Consider the following 22,277-nt stretch of genomic DNA (forward strand, 5'->3'; position numbering starts at 1 on the left):
ACCTGGAATTAGCCACTGTCAAAAGACAGGATACTGGGCTAGATAGACCATTGGTCTGAGCCAGTATGGCCACTGTTATGCTCTTATCTCTGCCCCCAAAGTATTTACAATCTAAATAGCACTTCAATTTTTGTTCTAAAGTTTCCAGTGTTAAATGTGTGAGAGTTTGGGATTTTTTTTTTAATTCAGGAGAAGTAATGTATTACAGACTTCTTTCAGAGGAAACATAAAATTGATGTCTTGGCCAAAAACAGTCTTTAAAGAAAATGGGGGCAGAGAGGAAGCATTATTCCTAGCAAGTTCAGTGATCAACTTCAAACTCAGAGTGTACAGATCTAGATTGCCTCTGCAATTTCAGAATTGGTTGTTATTCTTCATTTCCTCTCTTAAAAGATTGGCGTAGCTTTTCTGTGCGTTGCCATGTCCCATCTCATAGGTATCTGGTTTTCAGAGGAGGGTGAAGGAATGTGTCTGTATTATGTAGATAAATAAAAGGACTTTAGTATCCTTTCAGATAGGTGCTTTATGAAATAGCAATAAAAACCAATAGCCATCGATAGTTAACAAAAAGTAGTCTCTGAGACACACCACCTCCACTGTATACCTGTACACTTAGAATAGGATACAATTGTGGTCACTGAGTAAATGTTGGCATTACAAAAGCAACCAGATTATAAAAGCATTTTGAAAGACTTATCAAATCTTCTAAGTACCCTGTAAAATCCTTTATTCAAAATTCCGCATTCATATTGCCAATGGCAAAAATAGTGTGCTTTTGTGGAGTACTAAATTTATCCCATGAATGAGCCAAGGAATTCAGCTCTCAATTCAGAAGAAGTGAAGCCATGAGAGTGTGATGTCATGGGATTGTTTCCATTTAGGAGCAGCATAGCTGTTCTGTAAGATGACAGGACTTACTTTCTTCCAGCTCTAGTGTCAGTAAAGGACAGATTCCCCTCCCCTCAAGCTTTGTTTTTTCTAACCTCCTCCCTATCACCACATGACTCAAATCCCAAATTAAGGATACTATTAATACTTAGTCCTTACATACTGCTCTTCATCAAAGGAAATGGGAGCACTAACAATATGGCTGGAAAACGTGAACCATTTTTTCCCCCAATCTAAGTTTCAATCTAAGTTTTCTAAGCTCTAAATCTACCTTTCAATGTTCTCTAAAGAAAACACATTTCTCAGAAAATTTCACACTTGGGAACAGAGTTAAGAGATGAGAGTTCGGGAGGAGAAATGTTATAAAGCAGTGGTTTTCAAACTGGGGTATGCAAGCTCTTGTCTGGGGTTATGCGAGAAAAACCCTGTAATGGCGGAAAAATTCAAACTTTGAGCTGAGCTCCCCCTTTGAGTTACAATTTTTGGCTGTGCCCCCTCCACCCAGATAAGCTCCGTGGCCCACTGAGATGAGTCGGGGGTGGAGGTGGCACTTGCTCCCCAAGCCCCGCCATACAGAGCTGGCCCAAGCTGCCTGGCATCACCATTTTGCCCCCACAAATGTCCCTCCACATCCTCCCCTCTAGAAGCTGTTGCTAAATGGAAGGCAGAAATCTGGGGGGGGGCACATGACCCTGCGTCCCGTCCCCCCCATGCATCACCTCTGCCTATTTCAGATGGAAGAACATAGAACATAGCAGTAGAACATAAGAACGGCCATACTAGGTCAGACCAAAGGTCCATTTATCCCAGTATCCTGTCTTCTGACAGTGGCCAACGCCAGGTGCCCCAGACTGAATGAACAGAACAGGTAATCATCAAGTGAACCATTCCCTGTCGGCCATTCCCAGCTTCTGGCAAACAGTAGACTATATTACTTGGAAAAGGGTACTCAGCCTAAAAAGTTTGAAAACCACCGTTATAAGGAACAAAATATTAGTCTTCCATCTTACATGATGGATGAACAGAGAGGTCCTAGTCCCTGATGGTTTATAAGAATTTGGGCTTGGGGACTGTTCCTTAGATGATTCTTTGGGCAAGAAGAAATACAAATAATGGATGGTAAGAATGGGAGTAGGGAATGAACACTGAGTTTCTATTTGGGACACAAGTCTATTCACAGTTCAGAGGCCCCTTGGTACATGAACACAAAAAGCAATTGCCGGATGAGAAAATATGGAGGAAAGGGATATTGGAAAGATAATGGAAAGCATAAAAGTGTGATAGCTCACAAGAGAAAAAAAAAGCCACACACAATAATACATGACAAAGGAAAAAGACAGCTGAACTTTCTGGACAACATGGCAAATAAATATCAACAACCTAGAAGGTTTTAACTGCCCAGTTGTATGAATAAAGACAATGCTGACATTTAAAAGGGAGAGAATTGATTTAAAAAAACAAACAAACAAGAAATTCAATTTCATGGAAGACAGGAAAGTAAAATGACTAAGAGATGGTTTAAATGTGTATGGCCAGATCCAAATTGGCACAGCTCCACTGAAGTCAATTTAGACCTGACTTACAACAGTGGGGGGTCTGACCTATAATGTTTGCCACTATCAGCAAGAAAAGGTGGATGGGCACAGATAGTCTCTTACTGCTGAAATTTTTGTGATCAGACAAAAAAGGAAAAATATGGAGAGAGGCTTAGTGATTAGGACCCTGATTCAGCAAAGCACATAAGCATGTGCAATAACTTTAAGTGTGTGAGTAGCCCCATACCAGATAAGTGATTCTCAAGCTTCTCCTACCCGGCGGGGGGACCCAAAAACTAAATGTTGTGAGTAAAATTCACTGAAATGGAATTGCGGTATTAGAGACATGGCATGATGCTGAGCAGAGGATGGGCTGAGGACAGGGAGGTTGAGGCTAGTAAAATTCACTGATGTGCACCTGACTGTTGCTTCATCTATCCCTACTGCGAGATCAGCTCTGAAATGGAACAGATTTTACCACAGAAAGGAACACTGTGGGAGGTGGGGAAGCAAAAGAGAGGAGAAATTAGGTGCTGCTCAGGGTTGGGACAGACACAGAACAGGGTAACAGTTAAAGCAAAAGGAAACAAGCATCCTTCTCCTTCACTCACTCCTGTGGGATTTTGTGGCCTATTTCTTATCCTATGAGGTGAAAATCAGCAGACACCCCACACACAGCCCATCGGTGGGTCATTCTTGGTGGGATGAGAAAGACCAGAAATGTATTACATGCTGATCTCAAAAGAAATTTTTCCAAAGGTTCAAAACTGACCCTGTAACATTAAAAAGTTAAGAGCAGAAATGAAAAGTTATAAAAGATTCAGTGCTAATGAAGATCTTACCTAGGGGAATATTTCAGAAATGGCTAAAGTCATCCTGAGAGAAAAACTAATAGGAATTGCCACACACAAACAAAAAGGGTAAGGAACGAATCAAGACTAAAGACTGAAATAATTGGAACATTAACCTACAACAGGAGGCAATGTTCAGGCATGCAGGAGAATGGAGAATGAAATACCTCCATCCTGATTGAAGCAGACAATGTTAGAACAGAAGTTTGATGAAAAAGGGAAACAAGGTAGATAGATTACTAACATGCTGCACAAATAAACGAGTAAATAACACTTTGCATTTATACAGCACCTTTTACCAAAGGCTTACAGAGAGCTTTATATTCAGATAGCACCACTGAAATGCAGCCACCCCTGCAGAGACAGGCAATGATCAATCACACCACACAACAGTGGGAAGGAAGGTGCATAGTGGTTAAGAAAAATGAGGAAGGTGGGCAGCTCAGTTTTTAAGGAGTCATCTAAAAAGACCATTACACTCCATTGTTCTACCTCCTGAGAAGTAAGGGGTGAGTCAACCCTTTGGTTATAGGGCCTACCAGTTTCATAGTATCAGAGAAGTTAGAGATCAAAGAGAACTAATAGACAACACAGTCAATCTCCCTGCTAATGCAGGACTGTTTTTGTTGTTATAATACTTCTAGTTTTAAAATGTCCTAAATGATGGTACTATCGCCACTTCCCTTGGGAGACTATTAAGATCTTGCCAGTAGGTTATTCTGCTTAATATTCAACTTAAATTTTCCCTTTCGCATTTGCCTGTTAGCACTTGTATGGGAACCCCCTCCCCCCCCCCCTCCATGTCTTACACTAACTTCTTTTCCACCTTAATTTTACAATCATTTTAAGGTCTGTGTCCCTCATAAGTTGTCTCTTTCCCCAGCTAGACAAATTTAGCTCTTTCAAATCTTTCCTGAATCCTACCAGCCCCCCAGATCATTTTAGTTCCTACTAACTCCTTCGATTCAGCAATGCCTTTCTGTCATCAAGTGACTGGGACTGGAAGAACCAAGATGCTGATTCCCAGAGACAGAAACCACTGCTTTCCTGCTCTGTGGAACTACTACCTCCCTGTTCACTTGTACTCTAGCACAAAATCTTAATGGCAACCTCCACAACATTAATGAAGAATAATTTCCCAAACGCAGGGAGTGTGTGACAGTCAGATGTACCGATCTATTGATACAAGAGGGTCTAAATGTAATACTAATGTTTTGCACTGGAGTACCAGTTTCAGGAAGGGGGGGGATGCATAATGATTTTCAGAGTCTGTTGGAGGTGGACGCGAAAGCCTTATGGACCATGCTGCCAACACTGTTGTAGGCACTGTGAACACAGCAAGGAACGTAAGACTTTTTTCTTAATTTATTTTTCTCATGCTTTTCTGGTTTACATTTGATGGGCTGTGTCCTGATTAGCATTCCCTCTAATTTTTCGCACGCATGTGCGGAATGAATTTTGTTATGTGCAGCAATATGGAGGTAATGTGTCACACATCACCTCCATATTGCTGCACATAACAAAATTCATGTGGCAGGGGTGGGGCCAAGGGGTTTGGAGTGTAGGAGGGGGCTCAGGATTGGGGCAGAGGGTTGGCGTGCAGGGGGGTGAGGGCTCCAGCTGGGAGGGTGGGCTCCTGGGTGGGGCTGGGGATGAGGGGTTTGGAGTGCAGGCTGCCCCGGGGCTATAGTGGGGAGAGAGGACTCCCCCCAGCAGCACCTGGGCTGTGGGGGAGAGGCGCCTCTCCCCGCCACGCCAACTCTGTGGCTGGGGCCACGGGATAGGCACCTCCCCCGCAGCAGACCATGGCCGGAGCTGGGTTGGGGTGCCTCTGCCCCGGCCACGACAGGTCCGGGCTGGGGCTGGGTTGGTGCCAGGGGAAGGTCGCCTCTCCTGCGGCCGCAGCAAGTCCGTCTACAGTCTGGGCCACCAGTGATGGTCCGTGGCTTCGGGCTCCCCAGGGGAGCCCAAAGCGGCAGACCATTCCTCACCAGCAGCCCGGCAGAGCAGCAGTGGCTGTGGGCTCCTTTCCACACACCACCCCTCACCGTCACTGGCCGGCAGCTGCTGCCTGCTGGTGACGGAGGGCAGGGGCGGAGAGAGAAGCCCTCAGCTGGCCGATTGAGAGGAGCGAGTAGGCGGAGGGGAGAAAGCCCTGGGCCGGTGGGCCTAGAGGAGTGCAGAGGAGGGGCCAGAAATGAGAGGAGCCAGTGCTGCGGCTGTTGGGCCACAGCGCAAGTGAAGTGGAGCGTCGTGCCAGGCCAGCGGGGCCCCTGTCGAGCACGGGCCTGGCGCCATTATAAAGCCGGTAGTGTCCCAGACGGGACGGGCTGGGGGAGAGGTGCCTCTCCCTGCCGTGGCAGGTCCGGGCCTGGGGGAGAGGCATCGCTCCCCGCCGCAGCCCTGAGCACCTGCGCAGCGCTTAATAGGCTACTGCGCAGCCATTTGATTCAACCTTAAGTCTTGATTCAACCTTAACTGTCACTAAACAGAGTTTGAGCGTACTTTGTAGAATGTAAGGTCTTCGGAACAGAGATGGTCTCCTACCTGTCTGTACAGTAACTAGCACAATGGGGCGGCTATCATATGCAGGACCTCGTGTTATTATTGCATTACAAAGAATTATTTTTTCCCATGTCTCTCAGCTTGCCGTTTTCCAAGTTGATTCCCTGATATTTTCAGCCTATGTTTCTAATCTCTGTAGCTCCTTCTTTGTCCTGTTTCTCCGTTGTCAATGGCATTTTCAACTCCTTTCAATTTAGTATTGCTTGCAAATTTCACCAACGTGCCATTTATAGTAAATGAAGATATTCTGTGAGACAAGAATTAACACCAATCTCCAGAGGTAACCACAGCTTCCTCCCCAAATGGGAACATTTTACATAAACCTTTGTTTATGGGCAGTTTAGCATAACCCTGGCGTTCTATGCGACAGTGTTTCTATCCAAGCCTTTTTGAGGGCAAGATTTCATGCAACGTTGTGCCAAGTTTATCCACTGGTAACTGGATTGATTTCAGTGGAGTCACACTAGGCCAAATTCATCCCAGTTGTATTAAATGTTTTACTAAAATACAAATATATTATACTTGGGTCCCCCCTTCTCTACTGCATCAAACACAAGCTGCCTGTCTTCACTCTCAAGGCCCTTCATGGCATATCCTATCAATCATCTCTCATTCAGTATTGACATGTTGACTCACCTCCAATGGGCCAATAATGCCAGCCTCTATCACCCACTTACCACGTTTTCAAACGAGCACCTTGGTGCTTTTTTCCATGCTGCCCCTCATGCAAGGTCTTTGGGGCAGGGACCATCTTTCTGTTCTGTGTTTGTACAGCGCCTCGCACAACAGGGTCCAGGTCCATGACTGCGGCTCCTATGTACTATGGTAAAACAAATATACCTCTACCCCGATATAATGCTGTCCTCGGGAGCCAAAAAAATCTTACCGTATTATAGGTGAAACTGCGTTATATCGAACTTGCTTTGATCCGCCAGAGTGCGCAGCCCAGCCCCCCCAGAGCACTGCTTTACCGCATTATATCCAAATTCGTGTTATATCGGGTTGCGTTATATCGGGGTAGAGATGTAGATAATAGTATATCTCCTTTCCCTTCATCCACTGACTCTGCAGCTCTATTTTTAATATGCAATCAAGTTTGTTTGGCAAGATGTATGCTTTATGTTTTTCCACTATCCTCTAGATCTTGAGTGATTTCTCTCTCAATACATGTTCCATAATTTACTAGGCACAGAACTATGAGATTCAGAATTAAAGAGAAATAATTGAAGAAGCAGTGATTACTGCAAAAAACATTACTACAGCTGCATTATAAGAGAAATTTAAGTGGTTAATAATGTTGCAAAAACAGCCTTGATAAGTCAGCTTAATAAAAAACTACCAAAGATTCCATTGGCAAAATAAAGGATTTTCATTCAATTATATAATGGATGGTGCTGGCTAGAAATTTAACTTTTTTTTTCTTGATCAATTGAAAGGCAAGCCATCACTACATTTTTCCTTATTAAACCAAAGTTTCTTGCTCAAAGACCTCTAAGCTATGGTATGAATCCCATGTGTGAAAGGATGGAAATGTAAACCACAAAGCTATTTGGATGGCACATCCAAGAGGGGATGTATCATTAGACAGACAGAGCTGATTATCTCAAGCAAAAGTCTAAATCAGGGGTAGGCAACCTATGGCACGTGTGCCAAAGGTGACACACGAGCTGATTTTCAGTGGCACTCACACTACCCGGGTCCTGGCCACCGGTCCGGGGGCCTCTGCATTTTAATTTAATTTTAAATAAAGCTTCTTAAACATTTTAAAAACCTTATTTACTTTACATAAAACAATAGTTTAGTTCTATATTATAGACTTATAGAAAGAGACCTTCTAAAAACGTTAAAATATATTACCGGCACGCAAAACCTTAAATTAGAGTGAATAAATGAAGACTCGGCACACCACTTCTGAAAGGTTGCTGACCCCGGTCTAAATTTTTATTACTGCGTCTACATTGTAATCAGTGGAGATCAAATTAAGTGTTCAAAAACGCTCGTTTCTAAACCAAATAATTGATCACAACTGGACTGGTGTCCCCATTTCCATAGAAAATCCAGTAGCTTTCGTATAGACTCAGCAAACTCTCACCAGTAAAAACAGGATGCTAGCTACCTCCATTCCACCTTCATTACTGTGTGTTTTTTATTTAATAAACTTTCATCAGCTTAAATGAATGGTTGTTATTAGTTGAGCTAACAACCAAATGATAATACTCCAGAGAGATATCAGTGCTTGTTGGTGCATTAACTAAGAGTGGAGGGGCTGAGGTCAAGCATGTGTCAATGCAAATGAGGCAAATATTAGGCACTAACAGTTTAATGCAACAGACTCCCTCAGATAATGGAATTCACAGGATAAAAGGAATGAGATGAAGTTATTGATAGTACATTAAGGGAAGAAATGATAAGATGTTACAAAGGGAAAGAAACACTCCACTTATGAATTTCTACTTTCAAATATCTTTAAATCTATCATAGCAAATTAAAAAAAAAAACTGAAACAGGATCAGAAAATTGAATTCAAGAGAAACAATACAAAAACAGAACCTCTTTCCAGCTCAGTTCTAACACTTACTTAGCACAAACGCCTTCTATAAGGAAATTAATAAACCTAATAAACGAAGTCTTATCATGCCACTTTGAGGTAAACAAATAATACAAACAACATCTTAGAATAATATACCCATTTAGCATATAGGGGAACTGAGGCACAGCATTTTAAGTGCCTTGCCTGGTAAACCAGCAGCGGAGCCAGGGCTAGAATTATACTTCAACGATAAGCTCCTTGGGGCGGGGACTGTCTTTTTGTTCTGTGTTTTTACACCACCTGGCCCAGTGAGGTTCTATTTCATCACTAGAGCTCCTAGAAACTATGGTAATACAACATAATAAATAAGAATAAGGACTCATTACTCTCATACTCATGTGCTAATCACTAGAACATACTCTCACCAAACTTTAGCTACAATAAAAATAAAGGACCTGTTTCTTTTCTCTCCCCAGTCAAATCCTACAGCTATCACCAATGACAGAAATTATCAGCTATGCCGATGAGTAAAATGATTATGAATGAGTTGTTTTAACAGAGTCAGGAGGGATTTTGTTTGCTTGTTTGTCTTAATGCTTACAGCAACGTGTCCACCAAAATCCACAGGAACGTAAATTTCACATTTTCCTTTTTTAAACAGATTTCTGGCTATTTAATCAAGGCAACTTCCCAATGGAAGATGTATTAGAACATGGAACGGCCTCCCCCAAAAAATGTTGGAAGTACTATTCTTTGAGTTATTTAAAGGGGACAACATTTAAATATAGCCCAAACTCTAAATTTTGTAAAAATATGCCTCTATAAATGCTAGGACCAACAGACTACTTTTTTTAAACTCCAATGAAAACATTTGTTTTAAACAAACACATTCTGCTGAAGTGTTTGAAAGCAAAACACTGCAGCAGGAAGATGCAGAAAGCAAAACTGATGAAAACAATGAAAAACTGCCCTTACTGATTTTCATTGCCCGAGATGAGAGAAATGTAGATAGTGAACAAAGTATATAAATAGTAACAAATGTGTTCAATTTTTTTCAAATTTTAATTATGTACAATATTAATGCCAACAAATGTTTGTTTACTATAAAGGATTTCTAGATTGACAGTTTACAACTAACCTGAGCTTTTGCTCAGGGCAACCACATACTGGCAGGACGATGCTACATACTTGCTTCAATTTCCATCTAGGATTACAGATATCCAACATTACCTTGGAACAGATTCTAAAATGTTATTAAAGCTAATGTTAAAAAAATATATATAATACATAGGTTGGAAAAGAGTGTCTATACAACTGGGTATAGTGTTAGATTATCCACAAATACAAAGTTAGTTTTTTAAAAGTCATAGAATACATTATCAGCAATAACCCAAATTTTGGTGAATAGATTCACCAAAAGTTTGGTGAATAGTGGAGACTGTCCCATATTAAGTTGGTTGTCCATTTAGAAAATACAATCCATGAGGAAAGTATTTGTTACTTTCCTGACTGCGCTTCTCATCAGCCCTCCAGCTCATCCCTCCTGATAAGACTTCTACTTCCCACCCTAACTGCCAGTGTATGCTACTAATGTGAGATGCAGGGAAAGGTAGGAGATGGTTAAATGGCAACCAATTAGTGCACCTCCAGCCTGGGAGTGGAAAAATAGCAGAACAATTTTCTCCTCTTTTCCCCAGGAAAACATCTCAATTATTTAAAACACTTGACTGCCTCCCCATCACCTTCCACGTCAAGGATGAGGAACTTGAACTCACATACAAGCTTCTGCAACCCTTCATTCCTCCCTTCTCCCCTCTATATCCCTTCTTCCTATACCTCCTGTTCCTCCATCCCAAGCCTGTGTCATGACTGATTATTTCATTGTCCTTACACTCATCTCTGCACTTTTTCATGTGTCTATGAACAAGTCTCCCATTTCCCAGGAACTTCTCATCAGCCAAGTCCCACTTTAAAAATTTACTTCGGCATCAAAGCCTCAGTGCTGGACTGCAATCTGTAACACCACCACAAAGAGACTGATTTGCGCAGCGTTCTGGGTATCAGAGCTTCTTTGTCTAGTTTAGCTTGTAAGCGCCTCAGGGTAGTGGTTGTGTTGCACAGCACTAAGCAAAGCGACATGCTCAATAAATTAATAAATAAATTACGCAAAAAGATAGGACAGATTCTAGAGAGCTAGGATTCAGAGATCACACAATACGGAGGCAGACGGTGAACTCAACATGCATCAGCACAACCGAAAACGACCTAATTTAACTGCAATCTAGGCTCCTATTCTGAACAAATGATATTAGGCTGAATGCTGTTAATCGAATGCAATAACAAACAGTAATCTTCACAAGCTCAGTCCTAGAGACTAAACTGAAGTTGGCAACAATGCGACCTGGCTTCAAGGAGTAGGTCCAGCTCTCAAGGGATATCTTGGATGCTATTATTCACCGTAGAACGCATAAAAGGAGAGCTACGTACTTCTCTCGCTGGCACAAGGAAACCTAAACAGGAGCACTTAATATTTGAAGGAAAAAACATAAAAAAGCTAAGAGGGTTGGCAAACTCCCTGACCCAATGTGATGGGAAGAAAATCTAATCTCTACCCCACCCACAATTTTTATCTCCTCGGGTAAAATTTCCACAGAATAGATAGAAAAGAGGGTCTCATGGTTTAGGCACTCAGAGACCTAGAAGATCCGAGTCCAGTTCCCCACTCTGCCGCAGACTCTCTTTGTGACTTGGGGCAAGTCACTTAGCCTCTCTGTGTCTCACCTGAAAAGCAGAGATAAATAGTTTTCCCTACTTTCCCTAGGGTGCTATAAAGATAAATTAATTTATGATCGTGAGGCACTGAGACACTGGTGATGGAGGCCATATAAGGAGATAGAATAATAAAACAAACTCCCAGGGAGCACACTGGTGTGGTTTACAGTATTCACAGTAAAGCAGGATGTGAAAAGAAATCCATTCTCGCTGCTAGCCTAATTATGTAACATTAGTGTGCTTTGTTAAACAGCTGGTACATTCCACCATAGCGGTAGCTGTGTTCTAGTGCTGGGGGAAGTGAGAGTGTGCAAGTATACAGTTAATATAAAAGTTACCTATATAAATATTTAACACAAAAAATCTGTTAAAAGGATAGCAAGGCTGCAAAGTCAGGCACTAAGAAGTTAGGAAATGCCAGACTCAAGGTTGCCTGTGCATCCTTAGTTTGCTCCCCTTGTGGCTTTAACATTGATACAATCTTTAGTTACACGATCACATACTGTTTCTTCTTCTTTAGTGTGTAATTTCTTAGGTTTAAACAAACTGAAAAACAAATTCCATCATGTGGCATTACATTGACATCACATCAGCAGGGCTGGAACCTTTAGAGCCACCGCACAGACCTCTGCCACTTGAGCTAACAGAATAACGGATAGCAACAGTAGGCTGTCATCCTCTATATGGACCAGCACTAGAAGAGGATGAGCTGTACTGTGTCTATCTTGTTTTTTGACAGTGGCCAATGCCAGGTGCTTCAGAGGGAATTAACAGAACAGGGCAACTGTTGAGTGATCCAGCCCATCATCCAGTCCTAGCTTCCAGCAGTCAGAGGTTTAGGGACACCCAGAGCATAGGCTTGCATCCCTGAGCATCTTGGCTAGTAGCCATTGATGGAGCTGTCCTCACTGAACTTTTCTAAATCTTTTTTGAACCTTGTTATAGTTTTGGCCTTGACAACATCCCCTGGCAATGAGTTCCACAGACTGACTTGACTTTTACACTTGATTTGCCATAATTTATACTCCTATTTTCCTCAGTAGGATTTGAATTGCAATTTTTAAGCAATGCTTTTTTGCCTCTAACTGCCTCTTTTACTGTGTTGTTCTCTCCAGACTGTTCCTGTTCCAGTCCTGTCTCTCTCACTTTCACACCGCATCACCCGGACTCTTTGTTGCAGTCACCTTGTCAGTTAGCATCACAGCCTTTCCCTCCAGGCTCACTGTTCAAGTGAGTGCCTTTCTACTCCTCCTAATACCTGGCTCATCCCAGTGTTTTCTCCCACCGTCCTCAGTATCAGTCCACAATGTACTATGTGAAGAATATCAGACCTCCTCAAGTGAATATTCTTAGAATCATAGAATATCAGGGTTGGAAGGGACCTCAGGAGGTCATCTAGGACCCATCCCCTGCTCAAAGCAGGACCAATTCCCAACTAAATCATCCCAGCCAAGACTTCATGAAACCTGACCTTAAAAACCTCTAAGGAAGGAGATTCCAACACCTCCCTAGGTAACCCATTCCAGTGCTTCACCACCCTCCTAGTGAAAAGGTTCTTCCTAATATCCAACCTAAACCTCCTCCACTGCAACTTGAAACCATTACTCCTTGTTTTGTCATCTGCTACCACTGAGAACAATCTAGATCCATCCTCTTTGGAACCCCCTTTCAGGTAGCTGAAAGCAGCTATCAAATCCCCCCTCATTCTTCTCTTCTGCAGACTAAACAATCCCAGTTCCCTCAGCCTCTCCTCATAAATCATGTGCTCCAGACCCCTAATAATTTCTGCTGCTCTCTGCTGGACTCTTTCCAATTTTTCCACATCCTTCTTGTAGCGTGGGGCCCAAAATTGGACACAAAACTCCAGATGAGGCCTCACCAATGCCAAATAGAGGGGAATGATCACATCCCTCGATCTGCTGGCAATGCCCCTACTTATGCAACCCAAAATGCCATTAGCCTTCTTGGCAACAAGGGCACACTGTTGACTCATATCTAGCTTCTCATCCACTGTAACCCCTAGGTCCTTTTCTGCAGAACTGCTGCCTAGCCACTCGGTCCCTAGTCTGTAGCAGTGCATGGGATTCTTCCTTCCTAAGTGCAGGACTCTGCACTTGTCCTTGTTGAACCTCATCAGGTTTCTTTTGGCCCAATCTTCTAATTTGTCTAGATCCCTCTGCATCCTATCCCTACCCTCCAGCATATCTACCACTCCTCCCAGTTTAGTGTCTTCGCAAACTTGCTGAGGGTGCAGTCCACACCATTCTCCAGATCATTAATGAAGGTACTGAACAAAACCAGCCCCAGGACCGACCCTTGGGGCACTCCGCTTGATGCTATATATTATGTCAATCACTAGTGGACATAAGCCCAATTACTACCAAAGAGTACATGGTGCTGCTAGTAATGATTATTTATACTTAATATATGTATCCTTTCTCCAATTATACAGCTATTGATTCTTAAAAATGTGCACATAAAAAGGAGACCAAAATAATTAAGGACCTCAAATGGGACTTCAATGGGAGCTGGGCATGTTTAGTACAGAGCCCCCAAATTCTCCTCTCTGGCTCAGCAAACAGTATTTAACTGCAATTCTGCAATGAATTTTTGGGAGATGCTATATCATAGAAGTTGCCTAATTGATGTTCAAAGCTCAACTGTGCAATTTTAGACTGATGTAAACAGTTGAATAAAACATCCACTTCTTTAAAAAAAAAAAAGAAATCTAACTTCATACAAACATGAGCTGTCATAAAATACCTTTGCATCTTGCTCATACTATTGGGAAAAAGCTGCCATTTTTATATTAATAATTCTTTCCAGAATTAATCAGTCATTGTACATTAGAACCAGCAGCTGGAGTGTTTTGAGTGATAATGAAACCTGTAACAAGCCATCTTCAGCCATCTTTTCCAAACAATAAGGGAATTAAAATTTCAATTTAAATGCAGGGTTTGAAACACGCTTCAGTGGCAAAATTACTTCAATTAATGTGAGTGGAATACAAAGAACAGACTGCAGAAATGTGATGCAGCAACCAGAAATTATGCCATTAATGTGCTTGCATCAACCCAACACAAAGGCTGCAAAGGTCTAATTTAGACTGTACATATCACAAAGCTACAGGCAACAATATTAATCAGCGCTCCAATTTCAATGCAAGGGATACAAGCGCCTTGTCAGATCACTTTAGGCTTTTTATAAACCAACAGCAGCTGTTTACCTTGAGGAGGGAAACAAAAGGACAAGCACATCTATAAACATTCTGCATCCCTGACAGTTTAATAATTATTTTATACAATATTCAGATCATATAAAGAGAGAAAGGTATTATCCTGCAGCCAGCACATGATGATAACATCACATTGACAAACAGGAAGAATTAAAAGAAGATGGCAAAAGCCAATGAGCCCTCACCAATTTTTGTCTGTTAAAACAGTCAGGATGCAGATAAGTTATTGTGTTTATATATTATAGCTGCACTTGTCTTGAAATGGGAATTGAAAAGTACTGATGAAAGTATTAATACGTGAATACAGTTTTTATTGTAGCTTTCCCTGCATTTCTTGGTTTAAAAGCTAAATGGTAACCCCTTACAGCAACGTACCTTGATGAATCACAACAGATAACCCTAGCCGAAGAACCAACATGGTACTGTCTAGCAGCCTGAGCACAAAGAGCAGGCACTAACACTCACTTCCCTTACGACCTTGTGCAAGTCTCAGCTATGTGTACCTTTGTTTCCCATCTATGAAACTGGGGTGACGCTAACTAACAGAGGAGTCAAAGGATTAGTCAATATTTGCAAAGCACTTGGAAGACAAAGCATTACTTATTCATTTCCTATAGCAATAGAATCAGAACTCGGCACAGGCTGGAAATGGGACTATTCTTCTCCGGAAGAACACCACTCTCACAAAGTCAGGGTATGGTCCTCTGTGCAACCATTCTTTAAAGACCAACACACTAGCTCTTTAACAGGTTTAACTAGGTCAAAACAGAAAAGTGGGGGAAAAAAACAGGTTAACAATAATGAGTTTAAACTGTCCTAATATTAAACCACAGGGTATCAACCATTAACTCTTTCTTCACTGAGCATTGCCTATTTATTCCACTTTCTTAACCAGTTTTTGTTGAATACAAGAGAATACGTCTCACCCCAGATAACGTATTTTCTCCATCAAGGACTTTGACAAAAAATACCTCAAAATCTAAGTAAATCCTAGCCATCCCTGCTCTTCTAGTTGTGGCTCTATTAATACCTTCCAAGAATTATAACAGGCTTGACTTAATATTTTATATAGTACCAGAAATGTCCATAGTGCTTTACAAAACAGATTCATGACCTGTCCCAAACAACTTACAATAAGGCAGACAAGAGACAGGACAATAGTTCAAATAAGGGAAAGAAGGATGAGGAGAACAAGGCTGAAAAAGGGTTCCAGGAAGAAAAGCTTTTTAAGGAGGGAGGACAGAGACAGATGACTGGCAGACAAGATGTAGAGGGTGGCATGAAAGGAAGCACAAAGGCAAGAGTGCAACGAGTTGAAGAAAACCAGCCATGAGAGGATTGGAAGGAGTGTAATGAGTCAGAAAGGAAGGAAGGGATGGAGTTGTACAATATGGAGTAGTACCCGGGGGAAGAATTATGTATGTCATTAAAGGCCAACATGAGGAGCTTGAGTTTGAGGCCAAGAGTAACAGGAAGCCTGAAAAGAGATTTTTTGAGAGGTGAGAAATGAAGACAACTTTAGCCAGCCACTTTTTGGATAGTACAGAGAAGAGGAACCAGAAAAAATGAATTCAAGAGTGAGTTTTGGCAGTGGGGAAAAGTGAAGAAAGGACAGGCAATACTGAAGAGGAAGAAGCAACAGGAATTTGAGAAGTGATGGATTACAAGGTCGGAAAGAGAAGAGTCAAAGGTAACACTAAGGTTGTGATCCTGGGAGACAGGAAGGATAACCGAGTTGACGATGATATTAAAGAAGGGAAGTGAAGGAGAAGATTTCAAGAAACAACAAAATTCTGTGGAGGAATCAAGAACAATATGAACAGAGAAAACTCCCACCCCTTGCAGAAGATTACTAGTGTCATTGGTAAAGAAAGAGTAGTTTTGGTAGGGGGTGGAATCTAGATTGGTCATGAAGTCTAGGCACCATGCCCTAGGTTTTTGGAAACAGGAAGGGAGAGAAATAGGACAGTAATTGGAGGAGCGGGTGTGGGTGAAGGGAGGCTTCCTCATGACTGAGGATGAAAGGTGTGCTTAAAGCAGATGAAAATGAGCCCCAGGAGAAAGAGCACTTAAATAAAAGGGATGGAGAAAGAGCAGAGAATTACAGGAGGTGGGAAGAAATGGGAACAAGGGCACAGATAGAGGAATTAGAGGGAAATAGTAGAAGAGAGAGTTGAGTTGTGAAGCAAGAAGCCTCTCCTCCTCTGTGATGAATGAGAAAGCAGAGGCCTGCCAGTTGGAGAAAGGGAAATGGGAGAGAGAATGGGAGAGGGAGGAGGCAAATTCTTGCTGTCAAGATTCAATTTTCTTTTTTTCTAAAAAAGCTGGCGAAATCTCAGCAGAGAAGGAGGTGGAGGCAGATGACTGAAAAGGTAGTTACAAGAAGAGGATTAGTCTGGAAAGAAGAATTAGTCTGGAGAAGAGAAGACAGAGGATAGAAGAGAAAACTGAGAGGAGACATGATAACAGTTTTCAAGTACATAAAAGGTTGTTACAAGGAGGAGGGAGAAAAATTGTTCTTAACCTCTGAGGATAGGACAAGAACCAATGGGCTTAAATTACAGCAAGGGAGATTTAGGTTGGACATTAGGAAAAATTTGCTGTCAGGGTGGTTAAGCACTGGAATAAACTGCCTTGGGAGGTTGTGGAATCTCCATCATTGGAGATTTTTAAGAGCAGATTCGACAAACATCTGTCAGGAATGGCCTAGATAATACTTAGTCCTGCCAGGAGAGCAGGGGACTTAACTAGATGACCTCTTGAGGTCCCTTCCAGTCCTACGGTTCTAGAAGAGTGAAAGGTAGAGGAGAGATGGCCAGGGTGATAGCACAAGAGCGGTGAGGGAGGAGATGTAAGGGAAAGGAAATAGATGGAGCTCAGAGAAGGATCGTACAGTGGAGGAAGTCACCAGTGAGAATAAGAACCAAGGTCATGAATGTAGTAGGAAACCCAGCATGGCAAGGTGCACAGACACAGAAGAAAGGAAAGCAATCAATGAAGTGCAAAGAAGAAGGTGGCTTCAAAAAACCATGGACAAAAGACAAGGGGAGGAAGGGAGATTAGCAACCCAGAGTCCACTTCAGAAAAGGCTGAGGGAAGCAATGAAGCCAAAGAGGTTGACAGGCTGAAGATCAAGCACAGAGTAAGTGACACAACAGGGTAAAAGAGAATAATAGTGCAGGAGAAGAGCAAGCAGGGGGCACACAGAGAAAGATCTATTTACCTAGAGAGCTGAATTAGCTGACTCTAATGTACAGGTGACCATCAATGTTAGGTATCACATCTTACCAGCATGTCAGTTGCATTGAGGTAGTGCTTGCTGGCCATGCACTGTTCCAACTTCTGGGGCACTTGCTTGATGTTCTCAATCTCATCCAGCAAATTCAGGACATGCTTGTGCTCAATTCCTTCTATCCACAACTTGCGCAGCTCATCCCGTTTGCAGTGCAGCAGCATCTTGCATGACAGGAGATTTTCCTTCACCTACAAGGCAACATGTTGAAGATGAGGTCAGTCTAATGCCCTTTCTCTTGGTGCCTGCCATATGGTCAGCACTTCCCCTAACTCACTCATTTTAACAGGAGTTTCAAATGGCAATAATCAAATCCACATTTTTTTTAAAACCAGCCTATTATTCCTCTGTAGCACAGGGGAATCATATAATCACCCTAAATAATGACAGCAACCATAGGGGAAATGAAGTGAAACTAGGTGCTGAGGCTTAATTCAAGTCTTGTGCTATTAGTGTATGCTTTACTGGAATAGCCTTAATGGGATTCTACACATGTTCATCTTAACACCAGGACTAAAGAGTTACTTGCAGCTGTTTCCAACATTTATTCAGCATTTAGGCATGAAACAGGAAGCCAATTGTTTAGTGTAAGTAAATAAATAGCTACTATTTTGTTCCTCTGTAAACATTTTCTGTCTGCCTATTAAATTCTTGTGGCATCTCTCCCTCCTCCTCTTTTCTAGTTGTTTCTTCATTTTATGAAAGTGGACTATAAAGGAGGATCCCTGTTAACTCAGTAGCTCAGGTGTGACATTAAACCAGAAAGGGTTAAGCAACTAGCAGGCTAAATGACCCAAATTCAATCTTTAAAGACATATTAGAAAAGTATATAGATGGTAATTAGGACTATTTCTTATAAATAGCTAACATAGCCATAGACTTGAGGTTTGAAATGTGAACCTGTACTGTTAGACAATTAGAGTTAATATGGATTGTATGTGTTTACTTATATCTTGTTAGATGTTAACCATGTAAACAGACGGTTCCTGCCACTTACTATATCCATTGATTCAGAGATCAAAAGGGAATATTAACATTTAGATGAAACTAGAGTGTAATAATTTCGTTGTCTATATTTCTCTTTGAAGTTTGTAGTAAACTGTCTATGAACTGCTTAATGGATAATTACCTTATGCTGATGAATGCAACTAGTTACCTTTGTATACATAGGAAATAGGTTATTCTACTTCAAAGCCACAATGCTGTACCCAAGGAATGCCTGCTGTCAAGAGGCTGCCGGGGATCTATGAAAAGAACTCTTGGGTCTTGGGCCTGTTACCTCAGATCTACTTAAGCTTCATCAGGAGAAGTTTGAGTCGCAAGACTGAGGTCCCCAGCTCCAGACTGGGTCACCCTGATATTGGATATTGAACTATGACCTATGGAACTAATTCTGAAAGAACTTTTTGCAACTCTGAAGCTCACCATCTCTCCCATGAACTGACCTAAGAACTTTATTCGTATCTGTAAGTATATAATGATCTTTTAACCAATACAGACTCTCTCTTAGCCAATTGGGTAAGATCTGAAGTATTCATTAAGTTGGAGGGTAATGTGTCCAAATTTTTGGGATTGACAGAACTTTTTATATGATGAACAAGATTTTCAATAATCCTCATCGTCTTTGATGTGGCTGTCTGGGTGGGAGCACAACGCTGGGTTGCTTTAAGGGAACTGTATTTCTGGCTTCTGAGTACTCAGTAAGGTATTGTAGAAGCTGTTTTGTTGCTGGTTTGGTAAATCTAAGTATTAGAAATAACCTCCAGTTTTGGGGATTGTCTGCCCCATTCTTTGCAGTTTGCCCTGATTGAGCAATCTCAGCATGGCCCCCCCTGAGACCCTGGTCACATCAAGTGACACCAGATTGGTTAGCAAGAGATGGAGTTTATCTAACGAGATGTCTGAAAGAATGTCAAAATGGATTGTAAGTAGGATAAAATTCAGCTCAGCATCTACATTACACATCATGACACTATAACACACAGAAAAAACAGTGCAATGCCTGCCATTCACTTTGTTTTAAAATCTCAAGCCATCTCTTGCAGATTGTCAAAGAAGTTCTTGCTTTTCTATCACATTCCTATTGACAGGAATCAGGAACATCTCTGAACTTTAGTCCCAGGCCAGAACTACTAATCTCACCCTGTTTTCAAGTCTGCCAACTTTCCTAGTTCCTGGGATAAGGTCAGTACAACCCAATTTTGCTTGCATGCCATAAATGGATAATCATTTAAATGCCTTAAAATCAGTAAGCAATTAACCACCACTTCACACACAGCATTTACGCCAGTTATCTGGTTTCAGTGATAAACTATGAATATTTAGGGCCCAAGCCTTTCTTAGGCAGAACTCTAACATCACTGAATTACAAATGCAAAGAGGCCCTTGGATTTATTTTCAAGTAACAGAGTCTTTAAGGCCCTACAACAATGCTTCAGCTGCACCTTTTTCCCTTCTATCCTCCTTTGGATGAAGTGATGAGACTTCCTGAAACATACAGATGGACCAAAAGAAAGACAACAGCTAATAGAGTCAATTAACATACAACAGCACCATGCTCTGAAGCGTACACATTAAAGCCCCGCTTCAAAGATAAGGTTCTAGATGGCACAAGACCCAACAGACTCTCCTTCAAATATCTTCAGACACTGGGAAAACCTCAACAATTTTGTGCTCCATAACAGCAGAGAAAAACTGAATGCCATACACAGCACTTGTTGGGCACAGGCCCTGTTGCGTATCCTAGGGCTTGTCTACACTACCGCACGGGGTCGATCTAACATACACAACTTCAGCAACGTGAATAGCGTAGCTGAAGTTGACGTACTTAGATCTAATTACCACGGTGTCTGCATTGCAGTAAGTCGACAGCTGACGCTCTCCCGTCGACTCCGCTTGCGCTCCACATTCTGGTGGAGTACCGGAGTCGACGGGAGAGAGCTCAGTGGTCGATTTATTGCGTCTATACGAGACGCAATAAATCGACCCCGCTGGATCGATTGTTGCCCGCCAATCCGGTGAGTAGTGTAGACAAGCCCTTAAACTAGACAGTATCATCTTAGCCTTAGTGGCAGTGTTGATGCCTTGTACAAAATGATGGCCACTTTAAGAAAGGTCAAACAGTCTATGGAAATGAATGAAATGTTTGAAACTTGATGTCCTTGTCCGAGCACAAAACAGACGAGTGACCCAGAGAGCGGCTTTGCCTTGAGAAGTTTTTCATTTTTCCCTGTTAATTTAAGAAGCAGATAGCAGCATTTCTGAGGTTAGCAGGAGGAGAGATATGAAAGATGATAGAGTGAACACCTGAAGATGTATTTTAAGGAACACCATATTCCTCCTCAGGCCCATCTTTTCCTCTGTCATGACCCTGTAATGCCATTTAAGTCAATGGGATTATATGGGCGTAAAACCCGTACAAATGAGATCAGAATCAGGCCCTGACACATCTCCACAAGATTCAGTGCCTGGGCAAATATGAGCTGAAGAAAACAGTTGTTTCACAAACATAGATATCTGGACTACTAAACACAGACAAAGCATTTTGCTTTTGCACAAATGTTTCTGTCCAAGTTTGTTGCAATATGAACATCCACCCATAACAAAGGAGAGGAACATCAAAATGGAAAGCTTGACAGCATAATATAGACTAATGGCACAGAGTCTAGCATCATATCTGGTGCCTCGCATGAGAATAGGGCAAAGTTCCTTCAACACATGTTGACTAAAGCTAATCAGAAAACATAAATATCCAAAGGTCCTTCACCCCCCCACAGTGATTAGTTTAGATGGGAATGTCATTGTCCCTATACGATTGCTTTTGACCTCTGCAAAGCTTAGCATATTTGGTGAAAACGGGCTATAGTTTATTTCAAGTTTAAGATTATTGATCTGGGCCTTCACAGAGCCAGGCTTTGTACATAAATCCTTAGAATGAACTCTTACCCCTCGAAGGGATCAGAGAGGTCTCATTCGCTTTGAAAATGCTAAATGAATTTGAAAAACCAGAAGGGTCAGTGTGCTGCCTCAGAAGCGTCATAGCTTACTGCTTCTGGAGCACTGCTCTGAAAGGTTTCAAGTCATGATCTCCACGGCGCTAGTCAGACAATGGAACAATTTATGTATCTGGCGTGCAAGGCTTAAGTACAGCAATCCACAGAGAAAGTAAACAAGGGCTGGGAGAGTGGTGAATTCACCAACTGAGATAATAATCAGAACTGGAGGTAGAGAATAGCAAAGAGTAAGCCCTCACCAGTGCTAAGAATGCCACTGTTATTTACAAGAGTAGTAATAAATTTTAGGAAAATATAGTATTCAAAATATAGGAACACCAGGAGGCACCGCTCAAGAGTTGATTATGCAAATGACCTTAAAATTCATATTCAATGGGCCAGTGGACATCTGATGAGTCACTGAGATGAGCTAGGTGGCAGATGATCAGAGACCATCCTGATAGGCACAACAGAAGAACCAGAATAGACTAGATGGGAGAGGTTTTAGCTGTATAGATTTGGGTGATCTGCTGCTGGGTCAAGTAACAAATCAGGCCAGGTACTCACTGATTTACACTAGCTGAGAATCTGACCTATTTAAATAACTCTGATGGTAG

At 41.9% G+C, this 22,277-nt stretch overlaps 1 protein-coding gene across 1 annotated transcript in view; it reads right to left on the bottom strand.

The window, feature by feature from the left end:
• The window catches only part of EXOC4 (exocyst complex component 4), a 592,122-nt gene that overhangs the window by 544,067 nt on the left and 25,778 nt on the right, over positions 1-22,277 (bottom strand). The window contains exon 3 of the mRNA XM_054015768.1: positions 17,665-17,859. Within this exon, the coding sequence (XP_053871743.1) occupies positions 17,665-17,859 (195 nt within the window). The remainder of the gene's footprint in view (positions 1-17,664; positions 17,860-22,277) is intronic.

Source organism: Malaclemys terrapin, chromosome 1, assembly GCF_027887155.1.
Source record: "Malaclemys terrapin pileata isolate rMalTer1 chromosome 1, rMalTer1.hap1, whole genome shotgun sequence".
NCBI lineage: Eukaryota > Metazoa > Chordata > Testudines > Emydidae > Malaclemys > Malaclemys terrapin.